The sequence below is a fragment of the Physeter macrocephalus genome, unplaced genomic scaffold (genome assembly GCF_002837175.3).
Source record: "Physeter macrocephalus isolate SW-GA unplaced genomic scaffold, ASM283717v5 random_201, whole genome shotgun sequence".
Taxonomy (NCBI): Eukaryota; Metazoa; Chordata; class Mammalia; order Artiodactyla; family Physeteridae; genus Physeter; species Physeter macrocephalus.
The window spans coordinates 75,694-88,384 of NW_021145486.1; the positions used below are offsets into that span (position 1 = coordinate 75,694).

A 12,691-nucleotide genomic window follows, 5' to 3' on the forward strand; every position below is an offset into this window, starting at 1 on the left:
GAGCCTGTGCTCCGCAACGGGAGAGGCCACAACAGTGAGAGGCCCGCGTACCGCAAAACAAAAAATAAAATAAGGGCAATCAACTATAGAAATAGAATGCATAACTTCCAAAACTGATAGAGACAAAAAAGGAATTTTTAAAATCCAAAATAATAAAACGCATAAAACCTCAGGGCAGAATCACATCTATAAAGGTGTTCCTTGTTTTTTTTTTTTTTTGGCTTTACCTGTACATTTTATATACTCTTTTGTGTATATGAAATAACTAAAATTTAAAATTAATAAGAAGGGTGAACTAAGAGGTTAAAAATAAAAGCCAAATATGTCATTACTCATAATAATTATAAATAGACAAAAATTGACAATTCAAAAAGAGATTATTAGGTTGATTAAAAAAACAAATTCAAGGTACTTATGAGACACATTCCTAAAATATAAGAGTATGGTAAAGTTAAAAGTTAAATGAGGGAATTCCCTGGCGGTCCAGTTAGGACTCCACGCTCTCAGTGCTGGGGTCCGGGTTCAATCCCTGGTTGGGGAACTAAGATCCACAAGTCACAGAGGCTGCCAAAAAAAAAAAAGAAAAAAAAGTAAAATGCTACTGGGGGAAATTCTGATGAGAGTGGAATATTGGCATGTTTTAAAGTATACTGCCAACAGATTGCTTACTTTTTTTTTACCTTTTTATTTTATATTGGAGTATAGCCGATTAAGAATGTTGTGACTAGTTTCAGGTGCACAGCAAAGGGACTCAGCCATACATACACACGTATCCATTCTCTGCCAAACTCCTCTCCCATCCAGGCTGCCACATAACATTAAGCAGAGTTCCCTGTGCTATACAGCAGGACCTTCAGATTGCTTATTAATAGTAGCAAGGGAAAAAATATTAACTATATAGTGGAGAAATCAAACAACCTCTTGACCAGGTTGTCAAAATTAACATCACAAACAAGGGACAGATGGTAATCCTGTGCTTCCAGATGTAATACTCTGAGAAGTATTAATATCAGTTAGTACTCTGGCCAGGAATGCATAACTTGAATCTAATCATGAGGAAATATACCAACTTAAGATAGGAACTACTTAGAAAATTTTAAAGGATTATATTCTCCCAAAATGTCAACATCATAAAAGACAAAGAAAGGCCGAGGAATTGTTCCAGACTAAAGGAGACTAGAGACATGACAACTAAACATAACGGGTGATCCTAGACTGGATCCTCTCCTGGACTGGGAAAAAAAAAAAAAAAAGAGATTATGGAGTAATTGACAAAATTGGAATATGGAAAGTAGATTAAAAGTTATTATATGAATGTTAAATATTTGAAAGTAATAAATGTACTGCGGTTTTATAAGAGAACATTTTATTCTGAGGAAATGTGTATTATTTAGGGGCAAAGAGCCAGCATATATGCAGCAGTTCATGAGAAAAAAGTATACACATACCACATATACATACATATACACATTTATAGATATGTATATGTACACAAAGAGCAAATGATAAAAGCAAATGGAGTGAAAAGTTAACAAAAAGTAAACTTGGATAAAGAATATATGAGTGCTCTTTATATTATTCTTACAATTTTTCTGTAAATTTGAATTATTTCCAAATAAAAAAATTTTCAAGTAAAGGAACAACTGAATTTTATACTTTTTTAAAATGGTTAAAACGGCAAACTTTGCTATTCATATTTTATCACAATAAAAGAGACCTAAAAGAAGGATGAATCCAAAAAAAAAAAGTAAAAGGATAGAAAAAGATACACTAGAAAGATACTAATCAAAGAAAGCTGGTATAGGGACTTCCCTGGTGGTCCAGGGGTTAAGACTCCACGTTTCCACTGCAGGGGGCATGGGTTCCATCCCTGGTCAGTGAACTAAGATCCTGCATGCCGTGCGGCGTGCCCCAAAAAATTTTTTTTAAAAAGAAAGCTGGTATACTATTAATACCAGATAAAAATAGACCTTAAGAGAAAAATCTTTACTAGAAAGAAAGATGGTCATTTCACAATAATGAGGCTTAACTGACCATGAAGATTCTAAACCTGCATAGTCCATTACGGTAGCCACTAGCCATATGTGGCTATTTAACTTTAAACTGGTTAAAGTACATAAAATTAAATATCGAGCTCCTCAGTCACACTAGTCCCATTTCAAGTGCTCAACAGACACAAATGGCTGTCATATTGAACAGCACAGAAAAGAACTTTTCCATCATTGCAGAAAGCTCTATTGGACAGCACTGTTAAATGATTTTAAGCTTGTATCTGATAATACAGTCAAAAAATATATAAAGCAAAACTGACATGATTAGAAATTTTTAAATTCACTATTATAACGGTAGATCTTAGCATACTTCTCTAAGTAATAGAGCAAACAGACAAAAATGAATAAGGTTACAGATTTGAACAACACAAGGTCAATTTAGTGGAATATACAGAAATCTATATCCAACAGTTGAAGAATACACATTCTTCTTAATCACACATAGAACACTTACAAAATCTGACCATCTACTGGGCCGTAAAGGAAGTCTCAATAAATTGCAAAGATTCAGAATCATAGAAATCATGTTCTTTGGCCACAAGGGAATGAAGGTTAAAATCTAAACCAGAAAGATAACTAAGCAAAGTAAAAGTTTGGAAATTTAAAAATATACTGCCGGGACTGCCCTGGTGGTCCAGTGGTTGAGAATCCGCCTTCCAATGCAGGGGACGCAGGTTCAATCCCTGGTCGGTGAACTAAGATCCCACATGCCACGGGGCAACTAAGCCCACGCACCACAACTAAAGAGCCCACGTGCCGCAACTACAGAGTCCACCCACTCTGGAGCCTGCGAGCCACAACTAGAGATCCCACATGCTGCAACTACTGAGCCCATGCGCCACAACTAAAGAGAAGCCCACGTGCCTCAAGGAAAGATCCCGCATGCCGCAACTAAGACCCAACACAGCCAAATAAATAAAATATTTTAAAATATACTTCAAAAAAACTAATAAATCAAAGAAATAAAATGGAAACTAGAAAACTCTTAGAACTAAACAATAATAAAGTACTACGTGACAAAAACTTATGCAACATCCCAAATGTCCACCATTCATGCAGTGGAATATGACTAAGCAATGCAAAAGAACAAAGTAATGACATAACTGACAACCTGAATAACTCCCACAGACGTTATGTTGAGTGAAAGATATCAGACACAACAGAATACATACTCTATGATTCCACTTACCTGATGCTTAAAGGCAAAAATCTATGATGATAAAGGGAAAAAGAATAATTTCTCTTGGAAGAAGATGCTGACTAGAAATGGGACATGAAGGAGGAAGGCTTTTGGGGTACTGGAAATGTTCTGCATCTTGATCTGGGGAGTGGTTATGGGAGGGCATATGGACATTAAATTCATTAAGCTATAATTAAGATTTGTGCACGTCATTGAATACTAACTATACGTCAAAAAAAACTAAAAAAAAATAAAACCAAAAAACTTACTGAATGCAGCTAAAGTAATGTTGAGAGGGAAATGAATAGCCTTAAATAGTCTCATTTGAAAATCAGAAGTCTGAAAGGACTAAAAATTAAGTAAGAATGCAACTTGAAGTTAAAAAAAGAAAAGTAGAACAAATTCATACAAAGTTGAAGAAAATGAGAGAAATTAATGAAGATGTAACCCACACTTTTCCACCCTTCCTTAAGAGATAGTTCTCTCTAGAGACTATTTTTCTTCATATCTACACATTCCTGTCCAAAGATCCTCTTCTCTTCCTCTCTGAGATACCACCCCAAATCTCACCCCAATCTCCAAATGCCTGTCCCTATCTCCTCACTCTGGTTGTAGAAATTGGAGAATCGGTCAAGGGCATCACAGAATTCTGTGGGAAGGCACTTTCTGGGATGGTACAGGTAGCAGAGTGGAGAGACCGGCCAGCAGCGTGGTGACAGGACCAGTACAGAAACTGTTGGACTCGGATCTTCGATAAATAGTTCTTTCTCAGCCTCCTCTTCCTCCTCTTCCTCCTGAGAGACAGAAGGATTTCAAGGGCTCTTGGGTTCCCTTCTTTGGTCTAGTCTTCTCCTGCTCTCCCACTCTTTCCCTTGCTCTCACCTCCTCTTCTTCCAGGCCCTGTTCCTCCTCATCCTCCTGCTCCAAGAGCAGCTTGTCCAGCTGCTGGAGCTGGTACACGTGGAACTGGCGCTGCAGCTCCTCCGAGGTGCTCAGGCTCAGCAACATCTGCTGGGGGAGGCGGTTGGGGAAGCAGGGGCCGATCTGCTCCAGCACGGCCCCCTCCAGCCAGCTCGAGCCCACGCTCAGGAGACGGTCCGCCATGTAGTGCCTGCAGCATGCACAGCCCAGGCTGAGCCTCAGTGTGGGGGCTCAGCACGGCCCCCTGCTCCAGAACGTAGGTACCTCTGTTGTAGCCTGCCTGCGTCACAGGCCATCCCTCAGCTCGTCCTTCCCACCAGTGCCACGGCCATCTCTGCATCTTAATCTCTCCTCCCTACTGCTCCTCCCTCACCTTCCCTCTAAGACTCAAGTCTCCCCCTTCTCTAGACTCTATGCCTCCCATGCCCTACTTCTCCAGCCCTGCACTCACTGGTAGAAGTGCTCAAATGTCGTGGCCAGCTCCAGGCCAGAGAGGACCATGATGGGCTCCAGGTGCCACTGGAGCCGCCCCAGCATTTCCACTCCAGGGGTTCCACCCATCAGGCCACCCTGGATCTGCTGGTCGATGTGCCTGGCGAACTGCTCACTCATCTGGGGGCAATGGGAAGGGCAGCAGCAAACCATGAAGAGGGAGTGGAGTAGAAGGGTGGCGGGTGGAAGGAGGTGAAAAGGCAGAGCAGAAACGGACTGGGAAGCCGGCGGTCCCCAGCACTCACGTGGGCAGCGGTGAGGAAGGATTGTTGTAGCAAGGCGCCCGAGAAGCCGCTGCGCAGGGCCAGCATGAAGGCTGCTCGGGGCCCGAAGAGCTCCGAGCCTGCTCTCTGCAAGCGCCCGTAGAGTTTACAGTAGCGGGGCACGAAGTCTGGCGCCCTCCAGGCCGCAGCCAGGAACCTGCTGACCTGAGGAGAGAGGGGACACTGCATCCAAGGGGCAGCCCAGCAGCCTCACTCCCGCCCGACCTCAGCTCCCTCTGCCCACCTGCTCCTGCACCACACTCAGCCAGCACTGGGTTATGTTCCTCAGACTGCTGCTTGGAAGAACTGGTGAAGGCCCAGGGCTCCGGTCCTGACCCTTATTGTTCTTGCTGACTGTGGACACAGAGGTCAAAGGATGGGGTTCACCTCAGCCCCTGGGCGAGTCCCAGCGTCCTGGGAACTGACCCCTTGGAAGGCCCATGGCAAAACAGAAAGGATGAGTAAAACCCAGGAGAGAGAGGAGTCAGATATCACCGCTGCCCAGATTCTTAGTTCAACTGGCCACGACTGGGACTCACAGGGCCGAGTGGACGGCTCAGGAGAAGGCCCAGGAGGAGGCTCCACATGCACCAGCAAGTGGCAAAGGCGACGGACTCGAGAGGCAAAGGCTGCTGCTCGACTCAGGGGGTTCCGAGAGCTCTCTCTTTGCTCTAAGTACTGATCCAGCAGCCACCCCAGGGAGCTCACACCTTCCACATCTAAAAGAAGATGGGTCAGAAACAGGTCTCCATGGGTGATGGGGAAGGGAGAGCCCAGGAGTAGGACAGAGAAGGAGTGATTGTACAAAAAGGATTTGGGGGCAGCAGGGCCTTCGTCCTCCCCTCACCAAGGTTTGCTTCAGCTGGAGTCTGGGGACATGGGAACAGGTTGTGGGGGGGGAGAATTCAAATACCAGAGTCTCAGGGAGCAGTCCCTGGGGCAGGAAGGAGAGGAACACTGAGGTGACAAGCCTTCAGGGATAAAGACAGGAACCAAAAGAACCAAGAGCATTAACTCAGGTCAGCCCTGGGAATAATTACGAGGAGCGGGTTAGTTGGGCCAGGGGTGGGGACGGTTACCGGGGGAGGTGATGTTCTGCACCAGGGGGCTGACCAGGGCCTCCCAGCAGGTCTTGCCCAGTGCTCGGGCAGCTTCACTGTCTGGGAGGAAGCGATCGGCAAAATTCTGCTCCTGACGTAGAGCCCCATTGAGTCTGGGGAGAAGAGTGGGGAGGAAGGTGTTGGGGGCTGGAAGCCTAAGTGACTCCCGTGTCCACCAGCCTAAGATCGCCAGCTACCCCTCTCACGCACCCAGTGCTTGGGCGGCCTCGTCGTCAGGGAGGAATCGATCGGCAAAATTCTGCTCGTGGCGCAAAACCCTGTTCAGTCTGGGAACAAAGAGTGTCTGGTCAAGGATTAAAGACTTCCCTGAGGCCTCCACTCAAGCACGCTCAACTCCCAATCACCCCGCGCCGAGCCAGTCCCTTACCCGGCTCCCCCTGCTTCCCGCCTCAGCACACACTTCTCATCTCTGCTCTGTCCCCGATCCCGGCTGCCGCTTTACCCTTTAGACTCCCCTGAAGCACATCTCCTGCTCCCTTAACCATTCCCTCTCCTCCCTGCCTGCCTCCTGCCCACTCACCTGGGGCAGAGCTGGAGGAGGCGCTTGCGGTCCTCTGCAATGTCCCGGCTCCAGGCTTGTGCCCGAATTGTGTAGAAGAGACATGTACGGCGACACAGCTGCTCTCGGAATAGCGGCCAGAAAGTGGGCTTGGGGCCCAGGACCTCCACGCCCCGAACCCGGGTGTCGATGCCGCCCTGCAATGTGCACAGGCCTCACACCCTCGGCTCCCTGGAGACATTCCCACATCTCTGGAACGCAACAGGTTCCTGGGCCATCCACAAGCAGACCAAGGAGGACCCTTGGCCTGAGCCTGGCCTGAATGCTGGAGAATCCAGGCACTGCGGAGACCCTGTGCTTCCTCCTGGTCCCCAGCCCCCAGCCTTTGCCCTCGCCCCACCTGCTGGCAGCGCTTTATGCGGATCTGGATGACAGGCCAGAAGCGGTTCAGGTTCTCCAGGAGGACCACCCGGCTGGCGGAGGGCATCACGTTCACCTGGTGGGGCAGGGGAGAAGAGGTAGAGAGAGCACTGTCACCTGCAGAAGCGGAATGGGAAGGACTGTTGACAGCAACCAAGTCTGTGACAGTGTGTGCCCTTCACCTCTCCCGCCCTGCGCCCGTGGATCTACACGCCTCCACAGCTCTAATTCTATTCTCGCTGCTTACGAGGCAGTGCCTGCCTGGGAGGAAGGGATGTGGGAGCTCCCCACGGACTGGGTCCTTCTGATAAGGCCCCGGGACCAACAGAAGGATGGAGAGTAAGGGGAAGCGGGGCACAGGGTCCCCACCGTGTTGAGCTCCGTGCTGATGCAGCTGACACTGTCACCCCCAAACACCACCACCCTGGCCGGCATGTAACTTGAGTCCTCGCTGGCCACCAGCAGAGTCAGCTGCCTGGCAGAGGAAAAAGGAATCAGTCAGAACCAGGGCCCTGGTCTTGGTTCAGAACTTCAGCCCACCACTTCCTCTTCAGACTCCTGTCCTCTGCTTAAGCGTCAGTTTTCCCCAGACCCCCGCTCTTCCCTTTATCCTCTCCCAAAGTGGCTTCATGTAAACCCATAGTTTCAGCTGAAAGTTCACACCCTAATGACTCCAAATCCACATCTCTACCCTAGACCGCTCTCCTGAGCTTTCACGCCATGCATCCAACAGACATTTCTATGTCGCGCCCACAGGCACCTCCAAGCCTACATGCCCACACGGACCGGTCGTCTGTCTGCAGAAACCTGTTCCTCTTCCTATTTCTCTCTCCTGGGAAAGAAAACTGCCATCCACCTAGTTCTCCAACTAGAACACATGACTTCTCCCTCGCGGCCGCCCTCATCCAGTCAGTGGCAGGCGCTGTAGACGTCACCTCTCAAGCTCTCCCAGTCCACCACCTCCTCACCATCTATTCCCGTCCCCTCCGCCTCACTGAACGTTCATCACTCAGTAAGCCTTCCAACTCTCTCCCAGCCTGCCACCCAAACTCGCATAACTGCCAGAGTTCTCTAAATTAAAAAGCCTGCTTTCGTCTCTTTCCCTCTTAAAATCCTTCAGTGGCTCCTCAAGTTTCAGAATAAAGCTCAAAGTTGTTAGATCACAGAACTCTGTTGTCCGGCTCTGCCTCTGGCTTCCTCTCCTGCCACTTCACTACACACACCCTTCGTTCCAGCCAAACACAATTACTTAAAGTTCCCCCAAATACACCATTGTTTCTTGCTTCCATTTTGCACATACGCCGTCCCTCGGCCTGGAGTATTCGTTGCCCTCTATTTACCTCATCAATTTCTACTGCAAACTCAACCCAGTCAGCCCCTCCTTCCCGCAGCCTCCTCTGAGCTTTCAGTTGGCATCAGGATCCAGTGCACACATCAACCGTAACTTTTTTCTTACTCTATTTCTTACTGATTTTCCAGCCTGGCTCCCCAACAAGACTGTAAGTTCCCTGAAGACGGGCCCCTTATCTTACTGTCCGTGCAGCTCCAGACCCTTGCAGGGTGCCTGGCACAGAGTACACAATAAACAAATGCCCACGGGAGGAGTGGATAAGAGAGTCATTGCTCTCCCTCGACCAAAACCACAGGGCAGTGACATGTGACCTGTAGGGGAGCACGGCACAGGCTTGGGGAGTGGGGGGAGGTCTACACTTAGCTCAGGGAGATTAGGCCAACGTGTCTACGTTCACTGCACAAAATGGGTTTCAGCGTGTCCCTCAGGCATAGGGGTTCAGTCGGGGTTGTGTGTATGTGGGCAATCCTCTGAGGATGTGTACTGGGGCATATCAGAATATTCGTGTGTGTGCACATGCACGTGTGAGGGCACACACGCACACATGGACATGGGCACGCCCACACCTAACAAGAACACCGCGGTGCATGTGTAGGGTGATGTAGTGGGAGCCGGTGCTGCCGTTGGACTCCCAGTAGGTCTTGGGGTTGCGGTCCGTCAGCTTGCTGGCCCGGTGCGGGTTGGAGGACACCTCCACCTTCTCCCAGCACTTGTCCTCCTTCACCTCCACGCTGGAGCCTGCAGGCAAGCAGGAAGCCTGGTTAGTTGATAGAGAAGAAAGGAAGGGGACTAGGGAGCAGGAAGGGAAGGGGGGAGCAGATGCTGGGATGGCAGCAGGAGAAAGTAGATGGGGGCACGAACCCTGGCAAAGATGCCTGAGAAACACGTCAAAGAAGGGGATGTTGATGGAGCGGTAGGTTCGTCTGTGATCTTCGATCTGGCCCAGCACCATCTGCAGCCCGGACATCGGAGAGAAGGGGTGTGGGGAGGGGGCAGAGACATGGAAACACATGTGGAGAAAGAATCAAGGGGCAGCAGAACACTCAACCCCTTTCTTCCCAAATTTTGGCAGAACAGAACCATGTGGGGTAAAGGTTGGGGAACAAGTGCCCTAGATTTGCTACTACTTATGCCAAACAGGGACATGCACTGAACCACCTTCCCCTGCTTCTGGCTTACTTCTCAGCTCCGGACCCACACACCTCCTCACCTGAATGCAGCCAGCCAGGATGCTGGAGGTGAGGTTACTATAGAGCTGGGCGTGTTTCTCACACTCTGTCACCAGGTCCCGCAGCTCACAGGCCAGCAGCAGCTGAGCCGAGTGCTTGTCCAGGACTTTGGCGAGGGCCTCTTTGGCTCCCAGGCAGCAGAGCACCACCGCATAGTCTTTGTGCATGGAAGCCAGGCGATACAGGAAGCAGAGCAGCTCCTGAACAATCTGGCCCAGAGCCACAGAGATTAACGTAGGGAAACAAGGGGCAGGCTGTACAGGCTGAGGGGTGGGTTTAGAAATGGGGACGTGGTGGCTGAGGTTTTGGAGAACTTGAAAGCAGAGTACCAAAGCCAGGCTGGCACAGAACACTGGGGTGCCGGGACTCCAGAGTGAGTTGGCAGGGGCAGAGCTCGGGCGCAGCTCCCCGGGCTTCTTCCTGCCAGGACCAAGCTATCTGAGGAGCCAACCTCGGTGTCTGAGCCTTGCTCCACAAGGCACAAACCCCAAAGGCGGAGAGCAAGGGCTGCGTGGACTGGTGAACGTGGGCTTCTCCTAAACCCAGAATCTTAAAATTCAGGTGCAGCCAGAAGGCCTCAGTTCTGGAGACGCTCAGATGACGCTGGTCTCCTTCCTACACGCCCCTCCCAGTTTCCAGACTCATCCAGAAAGGCTGCGCTGTGCCCTCCAGAACCTCACTAGGTAGCTGGTGTCCAGAGGCTGCCTTTCCCTCCCCCACCCTTGCCAGGGCTCTGGTACCTCAAAGTCACTGCTGGGGCCACTCAGACAGTTGAGGCAGGGCTCCAAGACCTCGTGCCAGGGAAGGACCACGGCCTCCGGGTGATCCAGCAGCCGGGTCATGACCCTGGTGAGGGATGGAAACAAGTGAAGTCCTTGCAGTCTGCCAGCTGCCCTTGCCCCTGACGCACGGGTGCCCCCGAGCTGGCCTCTCACCTCAGCGCCGTCAGCAGCAGAGTTTTGTTGGGCCCGGGGGCGTCCAGAGTCCGCAGAAACAGGAGGAAGGGCTGGCTCTCCTGCTGGAGGCGCTTGAGGAGGGGTCTCACGGCACCCCCTGGGCTACCCTCTCGGCACAGCACACGCTCCAAGTCCAGGAGGAGCTCTGCAGACGGGCCCCCCACCAGGGATCGGATCAGTAGCTCAGGGGACCCATCCTGGCCCTGGGTGCCAGGTGTCTCCAGTGCTGCTGCTCAGACACACAGAAGGCAAAAAAGGGTAGGAAGGAGGGTCATACAAATTGGTCAAACTGAGAAACTAGCAGATGCAGAAAATAACTGCCGCCCCCCAATTGTCCTCCCGTTGTGAGGATGTCTGAAGTTTCTACTCAACTGTAGGGGATTTTCTTTTGTGGCACCAAATATATACCTAACTACATCTGTAAAAAAAATTAGTATGGCAAAAACTGTCAAGGTAAACAGCACAGTTTTAATCTCATAGTCACACAACTACCTTTTATTATTAACTGTCAGCTTTGCTATTACACAAGTCAATAACTATCAGCTACTACAGTCACATCCCTATCCTACCTCGCACGGCGGCTTCAGATGTACAGACTAAAAGACACACAGTGCTTATTCTGATTTGCCCCCATACTTCCAGGTTTCCCTTGTTTGTTAAATACGAAAAGGTTTCTTCCCTATGGCATCAGTATTTCACATTCTAGTCACCAACTTTCTGTACCATAAGCTACAATTCCTCTACAGAAGGCCTCTCTCGAAGTCATTTCAACCAACCTTCCAGTGTCCAATAAGAGTGGACCAAACCCAGCCCAGACAGATGGGAACCCTTTTATGTTTAAAGCCATTCAGAGAAGGCAATTTCCTTGTACCTATTCTACAGTCTCCCTCTCCTCTTGGTCAGGAAGTTCTCCTTGAGACCTAACTTGAGCACCAAAATCCTCACTCACTTCCTGAACGTTCATCGTGTCTTTACAGCACAGTACTAGGATGTAAACCTGAGCCCTCCTGGCCACGGGCGGGGACCGATTCCTCAGCACAACCACCGCCTCCCCGATGGTACCTGCACGCTCAGGACTGCCCGGTGGCTCCGAGTAGCGATTGAGAAGCATCATGAGGATGGTGCGTGTGGTGGGCATGGCTTCTGTCCCCGGCGCTATCCCTGAGTGTCTAAACAAGGTGTCTCTCAGCTCTCGGGTTATGATCTGGTCTCCCAGAGTGTGGTGGTTACACAAAAGCAGGTTGAGGAGGAGCAGGCCGTTTCTCACCGCGGAGGAGCACCTGGGAGGAGGAAGGTGACCCAGGAAGAAGTTGAAAGAGAGTGAATGCAATGGAAGCAGGAAGCCAACTTCCTGGAGGGAGGAGCCCTGCAGCTGGGGAGGGAGGGGCTCCGGGGGTCCCCCTGAGGCCAGACATCTGGCCTCTTGACCTCAGGTCACTCCTCCCAACTCCAGGAAGGAAGAGCAGGTGTCTCTGATCTCTCTGGAATCTCCCTACCCTCAACCACTGGCCTCTCTTCTAACAACAGCCAGAGAGGGCCACCACATTTCATCCAGAGGCAACGACATGAAGGGAATTTCTGTGGAATGCATGAGACCTGGGCAGGGGAGCAGCAGGGCTTGGGGCTTAGCAGGAGTTTGGAGTTTGGAAGGGGAGGTCCTGACCCCTCCGTGTTCAGCATCAGGATCACGGCAGCAGGGACGGCGAGGAGCAGGCTCTCAGCGCCTGGGCGTGTGGCCGAGTCAATGCTGGCAAAGATCTCCCTGGTCATCTGGGCATCAAACAAAGGGTGGATAGAATCTCGGCCGGCAGCAAGAGTGGGGATCTCCGAGGAGCTGGCAATGGCCAGCATCTTCAGTGCCTGCGAGGGGATGTGAAGGCAGAGTCAGGAGTGGGCAAAGCCACCATGCAGAGGAGGGGAGAGCCAGGCCGTCATTCTAGGCCTCAAACTTTGGGGCAGCTGAGCTGTTTGCAAATAGAAATGAAAGAGGTAGTGATGGGACATCAAAAAGAAAGAAAAGAAAAGAAAGCCAACAGGGCTTCCCTGGTGGCGCAGTGGTTGCGCGTCCGCCTGCCGATGCAGGGGAACCGGGTTCGCGCCCCTGTCTGGGAGGATCCCACATGCCGCGGAGCGGCTGGGCCCGTGAGCCATGGCCGCTGAGCCTGCGCGTCCGGAGCCTGTGCTCCGCAACGGGAGAGGCCACAACAG

General features: G+C 50.5%; 1 protein-coding gene across 1 annotated transcript in view; it reads right to left on the minus strand.

Annotated features, from left to right (window-relative positions):
- The window catches only part of CUL9 (cullin 9), a 38,230-nt gene that overhangs the window by 14,202 nt on the left and 11,337 nt on the right, over positions 1-12,691 (minus strand). Inside the window, 17 exon segments of the mRNA XM_055082644.1 lie at positions 3,836-4,040; positions 4,042-4,342; positions 4,604-4,764; positions 4,890-5,072; positions 5,152-5,261; positions 5,447-5,626; positions 5,987-6,120; positions 6,549-6,724; positions 6,928-7,023; positions 7,317-7,422; positions 8,865-9,036; positions 9,160-9,250; positions 9,509-9,736; positions 10,268-10,373; positions 10,463-10,712; positions 11,546-11,763; positions 12,147-12,343. Of these exon segments, the coding sequence (XP_054938619.1) occupies positions 3,836-4,040; positions 4,042-4,342; positions 4,604-4,764; positions 4,890-5,072; positions 5,152-5,261; positions 5,447-5,626; positions 5,987-6,120; positions 6,549-6,724; positions 6,928-7,023; positions 7,317-7,422; positions 8,865-9,036; positions 9,160-9,250; positions 9,509-9,736; positions 10,268-10,373; positions 10,463-10,712; positions 11,546-11,763; positions 12,147-12,343 (2,914 nt within the window).